This window comes from Quercus suber, unplaced genomic scaffold (assembly GCF_002906115.3).
Source record: "Quercus suber isolate HL8 unplaced genomic scaffold, Cork oak 2.0 scaffold_228, whole genome shotgun sequence".
In the NCBI taxonomy this organism is placed as follows: Eukaryota; Viridiplantae; Streptophyta; class Magnoliopsida; order Fagales; family Fagaceae; genus Quercus; species Quercus suber.
The window spans coordinates 313,808-332,182 of NW_027069686.1; the positions used below are offsets into that span (position 1 = coordinate 313,808).

The window sequence follows — 18,375 nt, forward strand, 5'->3', positions numbered from 1 at the left end:
CAAATCAATCAATCAATCAATCAATATTTAATATTGTACAGCACTGTGACACCCAGACCCATCTGGGCCTTGGATTGTGACTCAACAGTTCGGCCCATGACACCAAACCTTTTCTGCCTAAGGCCCAAGCTCGAGCCCAAAATAGCAACATGTTAGGACATATATGTTTTAACTTGATTAAAAACATATGTCACTTTTTTATGTAAATTGGCTAATCTTTTGACAAAACGCACTCTACTTGTAATTGGGTAGTTCTAGATGTTTTTAATACTTCAAGAAACAATGTTTCAAGGTCAAGTGTTGAAGTCATCAAGTCTGTCCAAGAAAAAGCAAGCTGAAGTGCAAAGTTTTTAAAGCTCGACACCTTCTCGATAGCTACCTCGACACCTGCTATCTGTCGAGATTTAAAATTTCAGATTTCTAATTTAATTTTCTTGGGATCCGTGAATATGTTTTTGGGTCTTCTTTTCTTCTAATCCTAAACATATAAAAAGATTGTTTTAAGAGCCGTCAAGTGTGACACAAGTTGCATCATCATTGAGCAATCTCTGTTCAAGAAAATTGTGATCAAAAGACAAAGTTCTTGACCTAGTTCATCTTTCATCAAGAAGTTGCTCTGTATTTGCACCGTAGGGTTTTGTAACCAAGCATCTTCCTGCTATTCATCATAAAGGATGAATTGAAGAACTTTGCAGCCAACCATTCTTCCTTAGTTGGTGTTCTGAAGTCGCGTACTTGGATCCGCGCATTGGTTAGTCACGTACTTGGGAGCCGTGCATCAAAGGTGGGAACTGTGACTACAGATCAAGTCTAATTGGGTATTGGGGTAAGGGTTCAACTGTAGGTTGGTAAGATACTTGGAATTCCTTTACTTGTAATCGCTTGATTTGATAATAGTGGAGTTTCGGGAGTGGTGACCTGAAAATCACCCGGTGGGGTTTTTGCCGTTAGGGTTTTCCCCATTCGTAAACAAATCACCGTGTTATTTATTTTCTGCTGCATATTTAGTTTTTGGTGATTTGTTTGTGCTTCCATAAAATTGCATGATTAATTGATTAATTAATAAACTTGGCTAAATTAATTAATTAGGGTTAATCACTAGGGGTCATTCAGATTGTGGCCTATCAAGTGGAATCAGAGCAGGCACACTCTGATTAGGGTTTAATCTTTGCTGTGTTGATCTATTGACCCCTGTTGTCATGGCTATAACTGTTTTGAGAAGATCCTTGTTTTCAAATACATCTTGTTTTTCTAATCACTATTTGTTTGAGTGTCTCAGAAAACACAAGTCTAAAAGTTATTTGAATTCTTTTATAATGAATAATGGAAAGGATCTCAGTTTGGCTAAAAGGAAACTAGACTGTCTCAGAGTAAAAATGTGCAAAGGAGTTCGTCTGAGAAGAGTAAAAGTTAAAGGCTTAGCTCATCAAAGGCAGTTAAGTGAAAGAACCATTCCCTCTGATCTGTCATCCAAGCATGAAGTGTGTTTCATGATGAAGTCTGCTTTCAAAGTAATGGATACATGTCTATGGTATCTTAACCGTCAAGACATATGATTGGTGACCGATCTCTCTTTAAGATCTTTGAGCCTAAAAAGGGTGGCAATGTGACTTTTGGTGATGGAAGCAAGTCACAAATTAAAGGAAAAGGAATCATATCTTTACCAGGACTGCCAGACATCTCGAATGTTCTTTATGTAGAAGGTCTAAGGGTTAACCTATTGAGCATAAGTCAGATATGTGATCAAGACTTCATGGTGCTGTTCTCAAAGGGAAAGTGCCTTGTCATGAATGAGTCTGGAAAGAAGCTTATTAGTGGGGTTCGCACTCTAGACAATTGCTATGGATTGGTTCCTGATGTCGATATAGTGTGCAATAGCATTCGTTTGCCTAATGAAGAACTATGGCATCAACAAATGGGACATGCTAGTTACAAGCATCTATCCATTGTATCTAAGCATGAATCTGTCTTGGGGATACCAAAGCTTAGCAGAATGAACAATGTGGTGTGTGGACCATGTCAACTTGGGAAACAGACAAAAGCTAAGCATCCGAGCACTCAGATTTTAGCTACCTCCAGACCATTTGAGCTTTTACATTTAGATCTTATGGGTCCAACCAGAACTGAGTCTCTTGGTGGAAAAAGGTACATCATGGTTGTGGTAGACGACTTCACTAGATACACTTGGGTCATATTACTCCGATCCAAGTCTGATGCTCCTGAGCACATTGAGGCTTTGTGCACAAGACTGCAGAATGAGAAGAGCTTAAAGATTGATCGAATTCGAAGTGACCATGGTAAAGAATTTGAGAACTCATACATGGAGTCTTTTTGCACAAGATCAGGTATATCTCAAGAGTTCTCTGCTCCTATTACTCATCAGCAGAATGGTGTGGTAGAAAGAAAGAATAGAGTTATTCAAGAGATGGCCAGAGCCATGTTGCATAACAAAAATGTGGCTTGAAACTTATAGGGAGAAGCCGTAAACACTGCCTGTCATACGGTTAATAGGGTGTACTTCAGACCCGGTACCAAAAAGACTCCCTATGAGTTATGGAAAGGAAGAAAGCCAAATGTGAAGTATTTCAGGATATTTGGAAGCACTTGCTTCATTCTTAAGGATAGAGAGAATGTGGAAAAATTTGACTCTCGAAGTGATGAAGGCATATTTCTAGGATACTCATCCACAAGCAAGGCTTATCGGGTATTCAACAAGAGAACTCTGAAAGTAATGGAAACAATAAATGTGGTCATTGATGAGTCTTCAGATTCCAGCACTGAGAAAGGCATTGAGGAACTCTCTAAAGAAATTCTTCCTCCTGAGCCTAAGGAAGTTCAAGACATTATTGAACCAGAACCTGTGTCTCCAAGTACTCCTAGTATTGTGAAAAACTCTGCAGATGCTCCTACTTCACCAGATTCTGTGTCTCATGAAGAAAAAGGACCCTCCTCTAGAATCAAATTAAATCATCCTCTTGAAGATATTGTAGGAAACATGAATGAACTCACATTAAGGAAACGTTCAGTTGACAAATGCGTTGCTAACTTTGTGTCTTATTCTTGTTATTTGTCACAGGTTGAACCCAAGAAAGTTGAGGAAGCACTACAAGATGAAAGTTGGGTCGAAACAATGCATGATGAACTACTCCAGTTTCAGAAGAATGATGTTTGGACACTAGTACCTAGACCAGAAGGTGAGCACATCATCGGTACAAAGTGGATATTCCGCAACAAGACTGATGAAGAAGGCAATGTGATTTGTAACAAGGCTCGACTTGTAGCTCAAGGATACTCGCAAATGGAGGGAGTAGACTATGATGAAACATTTGCCCCAGTTGCCCGAATGGAGTCAATCAGAATTCTGCTTGCCCTAGCATGTCAGCTGAATTTCAAACTATATCAGATGGATGTAAAGACTGCCTTCTCGAATGGGTTACTCAAAGAGGATGTCTATGTGGCTCAACCAAAAGGATTCATTGATCCACACTTCCCGGATCATGTGCTATACCTTAAAAAGACACTTTATGGGTTAAAGCAAGCTCCAAGAGCGTGGTATGATAGACTCACACAATATCTGGTGTTACATGGGTTCACAAGAGGAAAGGCTGATCAAACTCTCTTCATCAAAAGGGAAGATGATGAGTTGATAGTTGCTCAAGTCTATGTTGATGATATCATCTTTGGGTCGACTAAGGATGAATTTGCACATCGTTTCTCAAAACTCATGCAAGCCGAGTTCGAGATGAGCATGATTGGAGAACTGACTCACTTCCTAGGATTACAGATCCGCCAACAAGATTCAAGTATATTTCTTTCTCAATCTAAATATGCTAAAAATCTTGTGAAAAAGTTTGGTTTGGAATCTGCTAGTTCTGTTAGAACCCCTATGAGCTCAAATGTTAAACTCACTGTAGACTTGTTAGGTAAGAGTGTTGACCCCTCTCTTTATAGAGGAATGACAGGTAGTCTTCTTTACCTTACTGCTAGTAGACTTGATATTAGTTACAGTGTTGGAGTGTGTGCTAGATATCAAGCTAACCCCAAGGAATCCCACATGACCGCTTTAAAAATAATTATAAAGTATGTCAATACCACTGCTGAGTTTGGTGTGTGGTATAGCAAGGACACTAATGGTGTCTTAGCTGAGTACTCTGATGCTGATTGAGCTGGTAATGCTGATGATAGAAAGAGTACTTCGGGGGGTTATTTTTATGTGGGTAACAATCTTGTCTCTTGGATGAGCAAAAAGCAGAACTCCATCTCATTATCCACTGCGGAAGCTGAATACATTGCTGCTGGTAGTTGCTACACACAACTCCTCTGGATGCAAAAACTCCTTCATGATTATGGTATTAGTCAAGAGCATCTCACTATCTATTGTGACAATACCAGTGCCATAAATCTCTCTAAGAACCCGGTTCAACATTCTCGAACCAAACACATAGAGATTCGACATCACTTCATTAGGGAGCTTGTCGAAAATGGTACTCTCACTCTTGAGTTTATTCACACTGATGATCAAAAGGCTGACCTGTTTACCAAACCTCTTGATAGCAAACGTTTTGAATTTCTTCGTTAAAACATTGGTTTCATCTCTATGGATTGATCTCCTTCTCTTGCCCCTCTTCTTCATGCATATGCATCTAGTTTTTGCTTCATTTTGTTTAACATGTTTTGTGTGTTTACTTTCAGTTTTGTTTATTTTGTTTTTGATATAAAAATTAAAAAAAATTGAAAAATCAGAAAAATACAAAAACAGTGTGTTATGTGTACTTTGGTACTTGTGTACCTTGGATGGCCAATGAAATAAAGTTTTCTAAACTTTGTATCTCTTGTAGCTTAGATGAGCATCTCTATGCACAACTAAGCAAGTGAGTTTTGTGGCTCTTGTTTGTGATGAGTAAGATTAGGTTATCTCTTAAAACTTAACACTCATATCACTCTTTTTGACGGGTAGGACTAGAAAATCCTAAGAGAAAGGCATAAATAACCATCTCATCACTGTTGCCCGCCAATCATAATATGACACCTGTATACTTCGGCATAGCAAAAGTGCAGTGTCAAAGACATTCGTATGCTTCGGCATAGCAAAAGTGCGATGTCAAATGCTTAACATCTTGGGTATTTCTTTTCTCTCGTTTATATGCCCATGTATGATATGCTAAAATAAAAGAAAACATGCAAAGAAAATAAAAAGTAAAAAGATAAAAAATGCTTTAAATATGGTTGCAAGCGTGTATTCTAGGAGATGTGGGAGTTATAGGATGTACCTCGAAGGTGATAGTCCCCATCAAACAGTTATGATTGTATGTGAGTTAAAAGTTATTTTCTCATATCTCAGATCGTCATAACTTGTATACACATATGCAATCTTGCGATGTTTTTCACACACAACACGCAATATTCTTTGCTACTTTTGATACATGTGCAGGTACAATGTGATTTGGCCATCACAAAGGTTTTACATGTGCACCATTAAATTGGAGGCTTTGGCGTGCATGGCAAAAACATTATAAGCACACTTTGATTCATGTGTTTGGGACAATTATTTGTGTAGTCTTTATCAAAATATATAGCTTTTGATGACTTTTTTGTTAAATGTGTGATAAAATCTAGCTTGTTTCTGAAAGACTAAAATTTAAATTATTTGCAAAAAAATTGAAACAAAAAGCAAAAAGTAAAAAACAAATAAGCACATGCCAATTCCACCAAAATAAATAAATAAATAAATAAGCACATTGCACTTTCGGAAGCTCTTTTTCTGCTCAGTTTTGGAGTTTAACATGACAAAGAATCCTTCGGAATCACAAGCAACATAACAAAGAATCCTAGCCAACCTAACACGAGAAAGAACCTTTTTGTAGTGTTTCCAACGGTTTTCTATGTCAAAATATTTTCTATTACTTATTATATATATATATATATTGATGATATGCTGAGCATATTGTGAAAATATATATGTATACAACTGTGTTATATCTGTCTTATTTTCAACATTGTGTGATTAATTGTTTCAATTAATTATTTCTACATTAATGTTGATCGCCAAGGGGTTTAGACTCTAGAGTATATTTTGACGATGTGTCCAATGCTTAGATTGGCTGTAGAATAGTTCCCTTCGCAGAATTTATAAAATCCCAACTTTGAAAGCTTTTCAAATTCGAATTTATTTCATTTTTATACGCAGTAAATTTGCTATATTTGCTAATTTTAAGTACTAAAAAACGCAAGAAATGAGTTTTGATTCTACGTACCTTGTAAACTTTACCAAATCCACCTTCGCCAATCTTGTTGTCATCTGAGAATTTGTTTGTTGCAACTTCAATTGTCCCAAAATCAAATTGCAAGGATTCTACATTTGTTATTTCACTTGCAGCTAAAGACCCAAAAATAAATAAACGTAAGAGATTACACTACAAATAGCATTGTTTGCAGATATGATTGAGGTGAGCATTGTACATATTCAATATAATCTTTATCCAAAAAAAAAAAAAAACAAAATTGTTAATGGGCAACCTTAGAATATTTGTTAATGGACAATTTTTAAAAAGTTTTAGGATAAACTATGTATTTGGTTTCTATCTAATACACCATATTTCAATTTGGTGCATAACATTTCAATTATATCAATTTGGTCCGTAATTTTTCAGTGTTGTATCAATTTAGTTTAGCCAAAGTTTGAATTTCACTTTTAAGAAAAATATAAAAGCTCTATAAAAAGTTAGTTATTTTTTTTTCCATATATATTTTTTTTGAAATAGTTCATAAGCCACATTCTAATTTATGTAGCTTTTAACACTCCATCACATTCTAATTTATATAGCTTTTAACACTCCATCACGTGCGGCTTGAAATACATCGTTAATGAAAGGATTCCACTTGCATACCATGATAATTGGGGAGGCCATCAGATTTTTGAGCATTCTCTTCTTTTATATCATTGGACTTCATTCTTGCTCTCCTCCTTCGGAAACAGTAAAGCAGAATGACTAGCACCACAGAGGCAGCAATTGTAACAGCAATTACGATAGCTATTACCTTTGAGCTTTTGCCTTTCCCTGCAAAAACAATATCATGCTTTATTGAGAATAGTTAATAGACAGTTATAAGAAGTGCTTAAAGCACTATTATACCATAGGACCATATTGGCTTCGCTAGTATACTGAGTTTTGAGAGCATTCTCGTCTAGCTGGTCAAACTAGCCTACTAAGAATATGATTAAACACCCACAAATACTGTTGGGTGCCGACACCCACAAGTCCAGCCCAGACTCTTTGTCATAGCTCCTTAGATGAGCTTGTGAGAGAAATTTTTCAAGAAGTAAATGAAGTCAGCTTTTATGTGCAAAAGTCAGGCCATATTTCTGAAGGATGTATCTATTGTGTTGTGCATGTCGTAGAAGCTAGAGAAGAAAAGAAGAAAAGCTGAAGAATAAATAAATGACATTCGGCAAGAAGTCTAAGAGTTAGGGATGGCAATGTAAATTCATACTTGCAGGTATCCGCCTCATTAGCCCTTAATGGAAGAATTTTACTCGCCCTACGTAACAAATGAGGTAGGGATGGGGATTAACATTTTTTCCCGCACCCATCCCGTTAATATTTAAATAATTAAAAAAATATTTTTATAAGTTTTTTATAAGATAATAAATATTTATTTTTAGCCTTCTAACTTTAAATTTATGATTATTTTTTTATATTGTATTATTTTTTTATATTTTTATGTTTTAATATTTACGTTATTTATATTTTTAATTGTTGTATTGCTATGTTTGAATTGTTTTTGTACTTCTTATAACTTGAATTGTTGTATTGTTATGCTTTGAGAAGGTTTTGTAATGTTAGAATTTGTTTTTTTTTTAATGTTTTATGAGTTTTAATTTAATGCATTCAAATAAATTTTTATGAGTTTTTTTTTTTAAATGTTGTATTTGATTTAAATTTTGAAAAATTGATTGTTGAATTACATTTTATTATAATATCCTCTTTGTTTGAGAAATTTTAAAGTGGTCGGAGACTAATAACGATCTCATTTATGTAATGTTTGAAATTGATGTTTTTTTTTTTTTATTTTAAAATTATATATAAAAAAGATTAATTTTTATATCAAATAGTAAATAACATCTTATTTACACAAAATTTAATGTGATTATTAACTACATTTGGAACATATAGTCCAACTATGAAATTTTCAAAATACAAAATTAATAAAAAGTTTAGATGATGTAACATTAAATGTTTTATTTATAAATATCCTTAAGAGATTAATAGGTCTACATTGTACTAGCATATTGTACACTACATCTACATATGCTATACCTTTTCAAAAAGCGTATTGTACACTACATATTTTATACTGTATATTGGACACACTTGTAAGATTTTTATCCTCTTGAACTAAAAATAAATAAATAAATAAAAACATCATCTTGATAGGAGATGTACCTTTTGGTCCAGGTCCTGGTGCGGGAACAGCTTGTACATGGTAAAACGCGAAAACTTCGTACCTAACGTTACAACTAGGATTCAGAACACGACCCCCTCTCTTTCCACGAAAAGCTGTGGACAAGTTTGTTATGGCTTCCCGAAGACACCTATTGCAATCAAAGCTGGATAGGTCAGGGAGGCACTGTACAAGGTTGTATAGCGTTTGCGAGTCAGTAAATTTGGTTTCTTTGGTACCAAATCTTTTAGCACCGGACAAAGCATTTGCTGCCGCCCCCGGCACCAAGTCACTCAATGTTTTTTCCGCTAGCTGAATGAATCGATTCGGCTCTGTTATGTCCAACAAGTTCCACAGAATCTTACTCGGCTCGTATTCCATGATGGAGAAGAACGATCGATTTGAGTAGCGTAACATGCATTCATCATACCATATCACGGCCTCTTTTTCTTCTGGGCAGTACAGCCGAACAATCTCTTTGGTTGATGCTGAGACACAGTCTTGGCACTCAATTGTGGCGAGGTCACCGCGGCAGAGGAAGAGGCCGTACACTGTGTTCTCTGGGGTTTGAGTTTGACCCACGGTGGTGTTGTAGAAACCGGCTTCACGCGTGGAATTTGCGTTAAGGAAAGAGAAGAGGTTGTTGAGGTTAGACTGGTAGGCGCTATTGGGGGAGAAAGTTTGGTTTGAACAGAAATGGTAGCGGTATTCAGCTGCTTCACCCCTAATGCTTAGGGAGATGAGTATAGAAAGGAGCACTAGGTGCGTGGAGACACTGAAAGAAGGGATGCCCATATTTATATGATCAGTCCTGTGCTCAGCCTGCTCAGGCTCAGAAGTCTCAGGAGTCAGGAACATGGAAAATGATTTGTTTATAAGACATTTTTATAACATATAATACAGTAACACTGATATCCAATGAAAGAAAGCCAAGCTATTAATCCTTGCTCTATGGTTCACAACTTGCCACGGTCATCAAACTCTGGCAAAAATTGTGATTATACTTGTAGTCTAGTATTTTTATTTTTCAAGTAAACGGAAATGGAAAACTAAAAGTCTATCAACTGAAACTCCTTTTTCCACAATTTGTGATTCGCGAATAACAAAGTAGCAGATGTTAGCGGGAACCTTCGAGTCTCTTTAAAGATTAGTTGTTGTGTGGTCCATCTAATAAAAATGTGGAATTAATGAAATGATGATAGGGACGAGATATGGGCTGATGTGATAAGTGAATAAAGCAAAGCCACTCACCCTTGCACTATTCAAATAGCGTATGGAAAATTAAAGTTTGTCAACGAAGACTTCTTTTTTCATGACTGTTGATTCATGAATAACAAATTTATGTGTTTATTATTTTCTTTTTGATAGCTGAATAGTGGGGAGGGGAATGTGAGATTTAAACAAGAGCTACCACAAAATATATTAGCATTTTCCGGGTAGAATTAGAAATTTTTTTGAGGGACAAGACTAAACTATGATTTTGAATCAACATTCAAGTAAAAACTCAAAATATTGTGAGAACATTATATCTTTCTAAATCCTTCTGAACATACCAAAATTTATAGTTTGCAATACATATGTATAATTTTTTTTTAAAGGACTCAGCATCTTTACCTTAAAGTGGCAATATATGCAAGGTTTTTAGACCCGGACCGTTCATTGAACTGTAAAAATGAGAGGTTCAAGGTTTTTGAGGTAAAACCGAGGTCGAACTGGGGTTAAACCATGATGACATCATAATTAATTTAATAATTATTTTAAATATATATAAAAACATTAAATTAATAAAAAAAATAGAAAAATTAACTAAAATAGTCCAAAACAAATATAGATAGTATTTTTTATAACATAAATTTCATAATACAAATAAAAATTATTAAATTCTAAAAAAATATAAATAGCTATTGAGTTTCTAAATTATCTTTAAGTCATGACAAAGTACACTTTAGTACCCAATAATTTTTATTTTATGAAACCCAATAAAATAGTTAAGAGACAAATTAGTTTATTTGCTCATGGCGAAGCCCATTTGATTGCAGATCATTTTTATTCCCAAACCTATTTGAATAGTCACTGTTTACCATCTATTATGAATTTTTAAAAAAAAAAAAAATCAAAAGCTAGATCTGAGGAGTGAAGATGTCCATGCATTTAAAAATTGTTAAAGTTAAATAAATAACAAAACACAAGAATGAAGTGCTTGACAGCAAGGAAACATTAGTAGTTGACTTGACACTAAAGCACGAAGGAAGAAGTCTCCAGAAGCAGTGAAGAAGTTTACAACATTTTTAACAATACTTTTACAACAAAATTTATATAAAAAATTATTATTAGTTCTAATTTGAATCCATTATTAAAATTATTTTTTTACATACCAATATTAACTAATAACAATTTATTACTTAAAATTTATTACGAAAATATTATAATGACATTTAATTGTAATTTTTATTCTTTTTACTTTCTTTCCTTGCATTCGTACGTTTTTTTTTTTTTTTCTCCACTGCGCACACGTATCCCCATCCCCACTGACCCACTCCTTTCATTTTGTTTTTATTTTTTCTAGAACTTTTCCTCCACTGTCTAGTGTCCACAGTGTGTCCTCTCTACTTTTATTTTTCTTTCTTCATCTCTAACTCTCTCTTTCTCATTCTCTCTCTCATAGTCTCACCCTGTCACACACACATTACCAAAGAACAAAGCCAGAATTTAAAGCTTGATTTGCCCAAGAGAAGAGTTTCTTAAAAGAGGGAACTGCACGATGTACTCTAAAGAGAGAAGAAGAAGAAACATAAAGACATATTGTGTTTCTCTAGAGATAGCAGTGGCAAAGTTTTTGAAGACATAATTTACTCCTAACAGTTGTGTTTTTTTTCTTTTCTTTTTTATTTTTTTTATTTTTTATTTTTAAGGTTCAGAGTCAAAGGGAAGCAGGGAACCATGAGAAGCAGTTTGATCACGGTTCTGAGAACCGTGAGGTCCAACTGTGGTTTGCACAGGTCCTTGCTTTTTTCCTATAGAGCAGTTCTTGAGGCTAAAAGAACCGTAAAAAGGAGCGGTTCGAGATTTTCCCGGTCGGACCGTGCGGTCCCGTCTAGGTTTCAAAACCTTGAATATATTTAGCATTATGCTATGAGTAAAACATTTGGCATCAAATTTAGCTACTATTTAAATAAGCAAATAGCCAAACATACAAACATAACAAGAAAATTTATTCATCGTGACTTTATAAAAAAACGAAAATAATAAGCCACATGATTTTTTATTTTATTTTTATTTTTATAAGAAAACTTAGACTTTCAATAAAATAAAATAAAAATTCAGCCACAATTGGCTAACAAATCATTATTGAGTGTTGAGGAACATCCTTCATCCACACGGATAAATTGCTAACATGTCTTGCATATTTAACAAAATTATGAGTTACAAAATATCATTGTTTAGGGATATAAGAAAAACTAAAATTCTGAAAGGACTCTGCATAAAGTTTGACCTCTGAAGTGAGAGGCTTAAACGATGCAATGCACTAATCTTCACACTTGAGATCTGTAATGAACTTAAATAAAATAAAAATAAAAATTGAACTGAAATTCTGCCACAAAATAAATAAATAGAAATTAAACTAAAATATAAATGAAAAAGAGAATCAAAATTTTAAAGCCATTTTCCCTTAATCTCGTTCTTGTAGTTTATGTTGCGATCGAATTCTATTGCTATATATTTTTCAAAATTAAAATTGACATTTAAAACAATAACCCAGAATGTTGTTTATTTCTCATTACGAAAAAGTCCTTAAATTGTTTCAAGCCTTTTATAATCATATCAATCGATGCAAGCCGGAAGAAGTCACTGAAATAACATTTTAGTGAAAGAGCATGCCAATTACACGTTAACTTTAACTCGGAATGAAAGAGTGGTTAATAAATGGACGATCTGGAGTCTGGACTCTTAATTGAAAGAAGTGAAGTTGGGATCAATAGAGGCATCTTCCTTTTGATGCTCCTTTTACATTCCCAGGAAGCAAGGCAGAAGATGTAATTGATTCTATGTGAAATTGTTTGCCAAAATTCTAAAATGTACACTTTCAACTTCACAAACAACGTCCATGGCATTTCATAAGGCCATTGACAACCTTGTTAACATGCAAATAAGGCCAAGACTTGCGCTAACAAACTACCAGCTGGCCTAACAACCTCTAACTACTCAACAACTTCTCTAATCAAGCACGCCTTTTTTTTTTTTTTTTTTCCTTTTTTTTAAATAGTAATTTCATAGTTACAATAAAAGAGTGAGAATTTGAATCATATTTTTTTCTGTGAAAACAACAAGAGGTGAAAATTATAGTCAATAGGCCTAGTCTCAATGCACATGTTTACAAGCTTGTACACTATGCTATGCATGTGCGCACAACCATTTTCACAACATTAATCTCTCAAAACTCAAAAGTCATCGGTATCAAAGAATATTGCATGTAGAAAATTAATAATAGCTAGCTTTATTTAATTTCACTTCTGGGTGATGTAACATTACTAGAATCTTAAAGGGGCGTTTTGTTCGCCGTGATGTTACATTATTCCATAATATTACATTATTGTAATCTTATATTAATGTAATCTTAATACAAGAATACAACAATATTACAATGTTTAGAGAGATAGTGGAATTAAGATGATGTGATATATTTTGTAATTTTAAAGTATGGTAATATTAGAAAAAATAAAATAAGTAAAAAATCTTAATGTTATATCGTTGTAACGTGAAACACATTAAGGATACATCACAGCAAACTAAACATCCCTTAACTTAAGAATGCGACAGTGAGAGAAACCGTACCAAGGAATCGTTTAGAATTGGGTGGTTCATGGCAGCAAGTGTTAATTGGCTATTGCCTAACGTGTTTGGAAAACCAATTTGAGGCTTAAAAAAAGACTAGAATTATTTGTACACTTTACGTACCATTGCGGGCTCACATTTCGTTGGCATTTGCCATTTTCCAGTTGTAAATTGTAAGTGGGTACGATTCTTGAGATAGATTGGAGGTCCAATCCCCCACATTTCATGTGACTTGTGTTCTATTTTCATGTGACTTGTGTTCAGTAGTAGTACATATTGATATCGCTTAATTTTGGGCCCTTGTTCCTTTGCTTTTAAACAATAATTTTAGTTCTTGTACCAAAAGAATGTTCATGATAGAGTGCACGATAAGAAGGAAATTTTGCTTTTACCATCTTCAAAACACAATGTGCGTTTGGGTAGAAATTATTTCTACCCACGTCTGCGTTTCCGGCGTTTTACTCTTTTTTATTTTTTTGGGCACGCATTTTAGGAGACAAATTTTACTATTGCAGTTACTGTTCATGAACAGTAGCCGTAATATTTGACTTTTCAATCATTTTTCAGCACATCAATGGGTCCCGTGCACTGTTCACGGGACCCACAAATCTCACTTTTCAACAACTTTTTCATTAAAAATAGGTCCCATGGTACTATTCACATATTTAAAAATTATTTTGCTACTGTATTTTCAGTTTTTAGTTTTTAGTTTTCAGCTGTATTCATCAGCAATTGAACATATTCGATTTATCAAGTAACAAAAACGGGTAAAGTTTGTGTTCAGTGCATTTGTGCATTGAACATGATACAATTCAGATACATGGCCAAAATTGTATCGTGTCTAGTACATAAATGCACTAAACACAAGTCGTATCCAACAAAGCTGTATACTTTTGTATGTTCTATTTAAAATAGCTTTAAAGCAGATATCAACCAAAACTATTTGGGCGTGGGTGATTTACTTAGGCATAGTAGGTATGGGTCATGAAGATCAAAACCCAAAAACAAAGTGTGGTACAGATGCAATAAAAGCTAAATTTGGATCCAACTATTTAATCTTAACAGGAGGTCCAGTTCCAACATATGTATTATAGTTAATCAAATTCAAAGAATTTGTCGGATTAAAGTGATAGCCCATTGATAATAGCTTAAAAGTACAATATTATCTTAATTTTGGTAGACTTTATCACATCTATTTTGTGTTTATTCCCACACTTACACGTAAATATGAGAGTTTGCAAATATTCTCTAAAATATACTCATTACATGTATTTTCTCTTGTACAAGATTTAAACTAATGAGCTAAGCATGCAAAAATGAAGCGAAGAGAATCTAAGGGTGAAGATCGATTGAGAAGTGGATTTTGAAGAATTTAATGAGTCAAAGACATGTAGAAACATAAAAAGAAAGAGAGAAATTCGTTTGAGCCAAAGATAGAAAAAATCCTGGCATGAAAATATTCTGACTAGTTTTGGCATTTTGGCAATATCTTTTTAATCCATGACAGATTGACTTGATTCTTGAGGCTACGGAACAAGGACTTAAAGATCTAAAACTTTGTAGTTTACCAGAACTTCAAAATTTGCTGTATTCAAGGCCAAAACCTACCTGAAAGTTGACTCACTGTTGAAAAACGGGAATCTATATTTTATATTTTCCTATTTGGAGAGCATGTGTTTTAGGGTTTTGAATGTTATAAATATTAAAAGGATACAAGGTTAGCCACGTTTTTGGGCTGCTGGAAAACCTTATTTTTCATTAATTTTGAGAGTTTTTTTATTTTTTTATTTTCTATGTAAGCTTAAAAACCTAAGTTAGGGTTAGGGGTGAATCCTCAATGTTGTAGGTTGTTTACTATTCACTTCAAGCATGTTTTTCACATTTTGATTATTGAAATCAATTGTTCTCTTTTCATAATTGTTTTTCTAGATTGATATTTAATTTTTCTTGTTGGATATTACTTTAGCCATTGTATTGCCTCTAAGGTATGCGATGTTATCGAGTTTTTCTAGCAAAGTTATTATTTTCTAGACTAAATTGTTGGAACAATTGATGAATATAATCAACCAAAGAGAGTTTTATTATTTCTAAATCATCCAATTGGATAGTTTATGTGTTTACTTACCCGATCGTGTACTAAATTGGATTGGTAGTGGATGCTTAACAAAATTGGTGGACAAACCCTAACGCCCTAATGATTTTAATTATTGAATTTACCAAACGTTATTTTTCCTAAGTTTCAATCATATTTTTCTACATATTATTGGTGCTTTTGACATGTTCTTGTTTTCCTCTTCTCGGTGGAACGACAACCTTAGCTACACTACAATTTCCGTTACAAAATTGGACGATATCAATTTTTGGCGTCATTGACGAGGAAAAGGTGCAAAGCAAGGAGCACAAGAAGAATAGGTTGGTTGGTGTTGAGTTCTTCAAACCCGGTAAACTCATTCCTTTCTTTTTAATTTTGTGATATGCAAAATAGATATAGGGATGAATACGATAGATTTGAAAAGAGACTTGATACGGATTTCGAAGCTCTCTTTGTAAATTTATTTGATTCATCCAGTTCATCTAATTCTTTGAGTACATATTCACACACATCTAACACCATGAATGAAGATGAGTTGCCCATTAAATCTTTACGTAATTACTTGCACCCAACATGTAATAGTGCACCATCTTGCATTATGTTTCCAACGCAGGTGCAAAACTTTGATTTTAAACTAGGAATGATTCTTCTTCTCCCTATCTTTCATGGTATGGAGAATGAGAAACATTATGTGCACATTAGAGAATTTGAAGAGGTGGTGGCTACTTTCCATAATCAACTAGGAGCAATGGATATAATTAGACTGATTTTTTTTTTTCCCCTTTTTCCTCGAAAGAGAGAGCAAAAAGTTGGTTGTATTCATTGAGACCTAGGTCGATTAGGACATAGGGTGAGATGACACATGAATTTTTCAAGAAATATTTTCCTGAATATGAAACAAATGCTCTCAAAGGACAAATTTCAATTTTTTCACAAAAAGAAAGTGAGACTTTGTACCAAGCTTGGGAAAGATTTAAAGACCTTTTGAATTTGTAGCCTCGCCATGGTTATGAGAGTTGGTGCAATTTATACCCGTTACGACTCGGGCCCCCATTCCCTAATGATGGAAGTACTCTAAGGCGCAAGGTTGGTTTAGGACCCAATGAGATGAAAATTGACTTCGGGAAAGTGTTTATGAAAAATACAACTTATTTTTGGAAGAATAAAATTATTTTTGAAAAATAAAGGCTACGGAAACCCTAGAGTGTGCGCATGGAAACACATGTATGCATACGCACATTCAAGCTATGTGTACCCATGCTCAATGCATTCATGTGCATGCATACGCATGCTAGGGTTCTAAAAACTATGTAAGGAAAGTTTTCTGCATCTGAACTTGGTTTGGAATGATTCCCACATCATTTGAGAGCCAACCCAAACCCCCTATTTTTTGCCTATATAAAGCCATAAAATGTACTTTTTCGAAGGAGGATGAAATAGTGGAAAAACACACAAGATTCACTAGAAAATAGTGAATCAAAGAGGGATTTTTTCACAAAGTATCCTCAAGTCAAATTTTGTTTGATTGCAACCTTTTCTAGTCTTGATCTTTGAGTTCTAAAGTTTACTAACTCATTTTGAATTGGTTGTGAATAGATTGACTGAGAAGGACAGTCAAAATCAAGCTCTAAAGAGTTCTAGTGTTGGGATAAAGTTTCTAACTTTGGCTCTTCGCTTTTCCCTGCTTTCCTTTATTTTTGTTGTTTATGTGTGTGTGTGTGTGTGTGTGTGTGTGTGTGTTTATAATGTTTTTTTGTTTGAGTTTTATATAGTGTCTGTGTTTAAAGCATGTTAGGTTGTTAGATTTCCTATTTTCTTAGTTTGTGTTATGTATTTTCTAGGTTAGGGTCCTTCGGGTGTGTATGTGTATGTATGCTTTTGGTATGCGTACGCATACAGTTGGGATGCACATGCATACCCTATATATGCGCATGCATACTCTTGCCCAAAAACCCTAATTTGTTCCTGTTGTTTTTCCTTTTGTTTTATTTATTTGTTATGGCCTTTATTTAACCTAGTTTACCTATACTTAAGCCTCTATGATGTGAACCTCAATCGATACGCTTTGAGACCCAACAAAAATATTGGAATAATTGCCCAAGAAAACTAAAATTCAGATTTTTGATAGAACCCTGACCCAACGTTTATAAGTGAAATGCAAACTAAAGGTATAAGTAACAGACCTTGACCCAATGATTATAATTGAATCACGAACCAAAGGTATAAAATTTGAACGCCACAAGGAAAAATCCCTGATAAGTTCACAGTTCTTGAAGAACCAAAAAAAGAGCAAAGCCTCACATTTTCTGATTTTTACTCAATAATTCTCTAAAAAACGTTTACAGACTTAGGAGCCTATTTAAAGGCTCCATAAAACTTGATAGACAAGAAAATATATTTTAAAATAACTCCTAATTGATACCTAACCATTTCAGGAATCAAATTTGACCTAAAAAGCGTTAAATGCACCTAAAAACAAGGAAATAAATCACCAAAACCTAAAATAACGTTTTTTTACATAAAAATACCAAAAATAATAAATTACAATAATTAAATAGTAAATTATGTTGTACATCAGACCCCTCCACTTGAATCAAACTCGTTCTCGAGTTCATCTTTGAAATCTGAAATCTTTCGCTCCAAATAAACAAATACTTCGAATGCTTTAATAATTTGATCCGGTTTTGAAACTTGAATCCTTCATAAAGTGTAGCATAAAATTTCTTCTCATCTACTTTCAATTTACTTGCAACATTTATTAACAAAGGGTTGATAATAAAATTAAAATTTTCTACTCCAAGAAAATCAACATATTGTATGGTCATCTTCAACAAATCCACTAAGACTTGAGGATTGTGAGTTGTGGACTCATCCTCATATTTGACCTAAATTGAATCTTCCACAATGTTTTCAATAATTAACATCTCTTTTTTTTTTTTTTTTTTTTTTTTTTTTTTTTTTTTTTTTTTTTTTTTTTTTTTTTTTTTTTTTTTTTTTTTTTTTTCATT

The 18,375-nt window shown here is 33.9% G+C and overlaps 1 protein-coding gene and 1 non-coding gene across 2 annotated transcripts; both read right to left on the reverse strand.

The window, feature by feature from the left end:
- Positions 1-5,477: 5,477 nt before the first annotated feature.
- LOC136061073 (antimicrobial ginkbilobin-2-like protein) lies at positions 5,478-9,555 on the reverse strand. The gene is made up of 3 exons (XM_065780216.1): positions 8,445-9,555; positions 6,888-7,058; positions 5,478-6,376 (listed from the first exon to the last, which is right to left on the reverse strand). Exons 1-3 carry the CDS (start codon positions 9,298-9,300, stop codon positions 6,093-6,095), a joined length of 1,311 nt encoding a protein of 436 aa, XP_065636288.1. The 5' UTR covers positions 9,301-9,555; the 3' UTR covers positions 5,478-6,092.
- Positions 9,556-16,270: 6,715 nt separating this feature from the next.
- On the reverse strand, positions 16,271-16,377 carry LOC112036344 (small nucleolar RNA R71). Its single transcript, XR_002885636.1, has one exon. It is a non-coding gene; the product is annotated as a small nucleolar RNA R71 (small nucleolar RNA).
- Between the last annotated feature and the right edge of the window lie 1,998 nt (positions 16,378-18,375).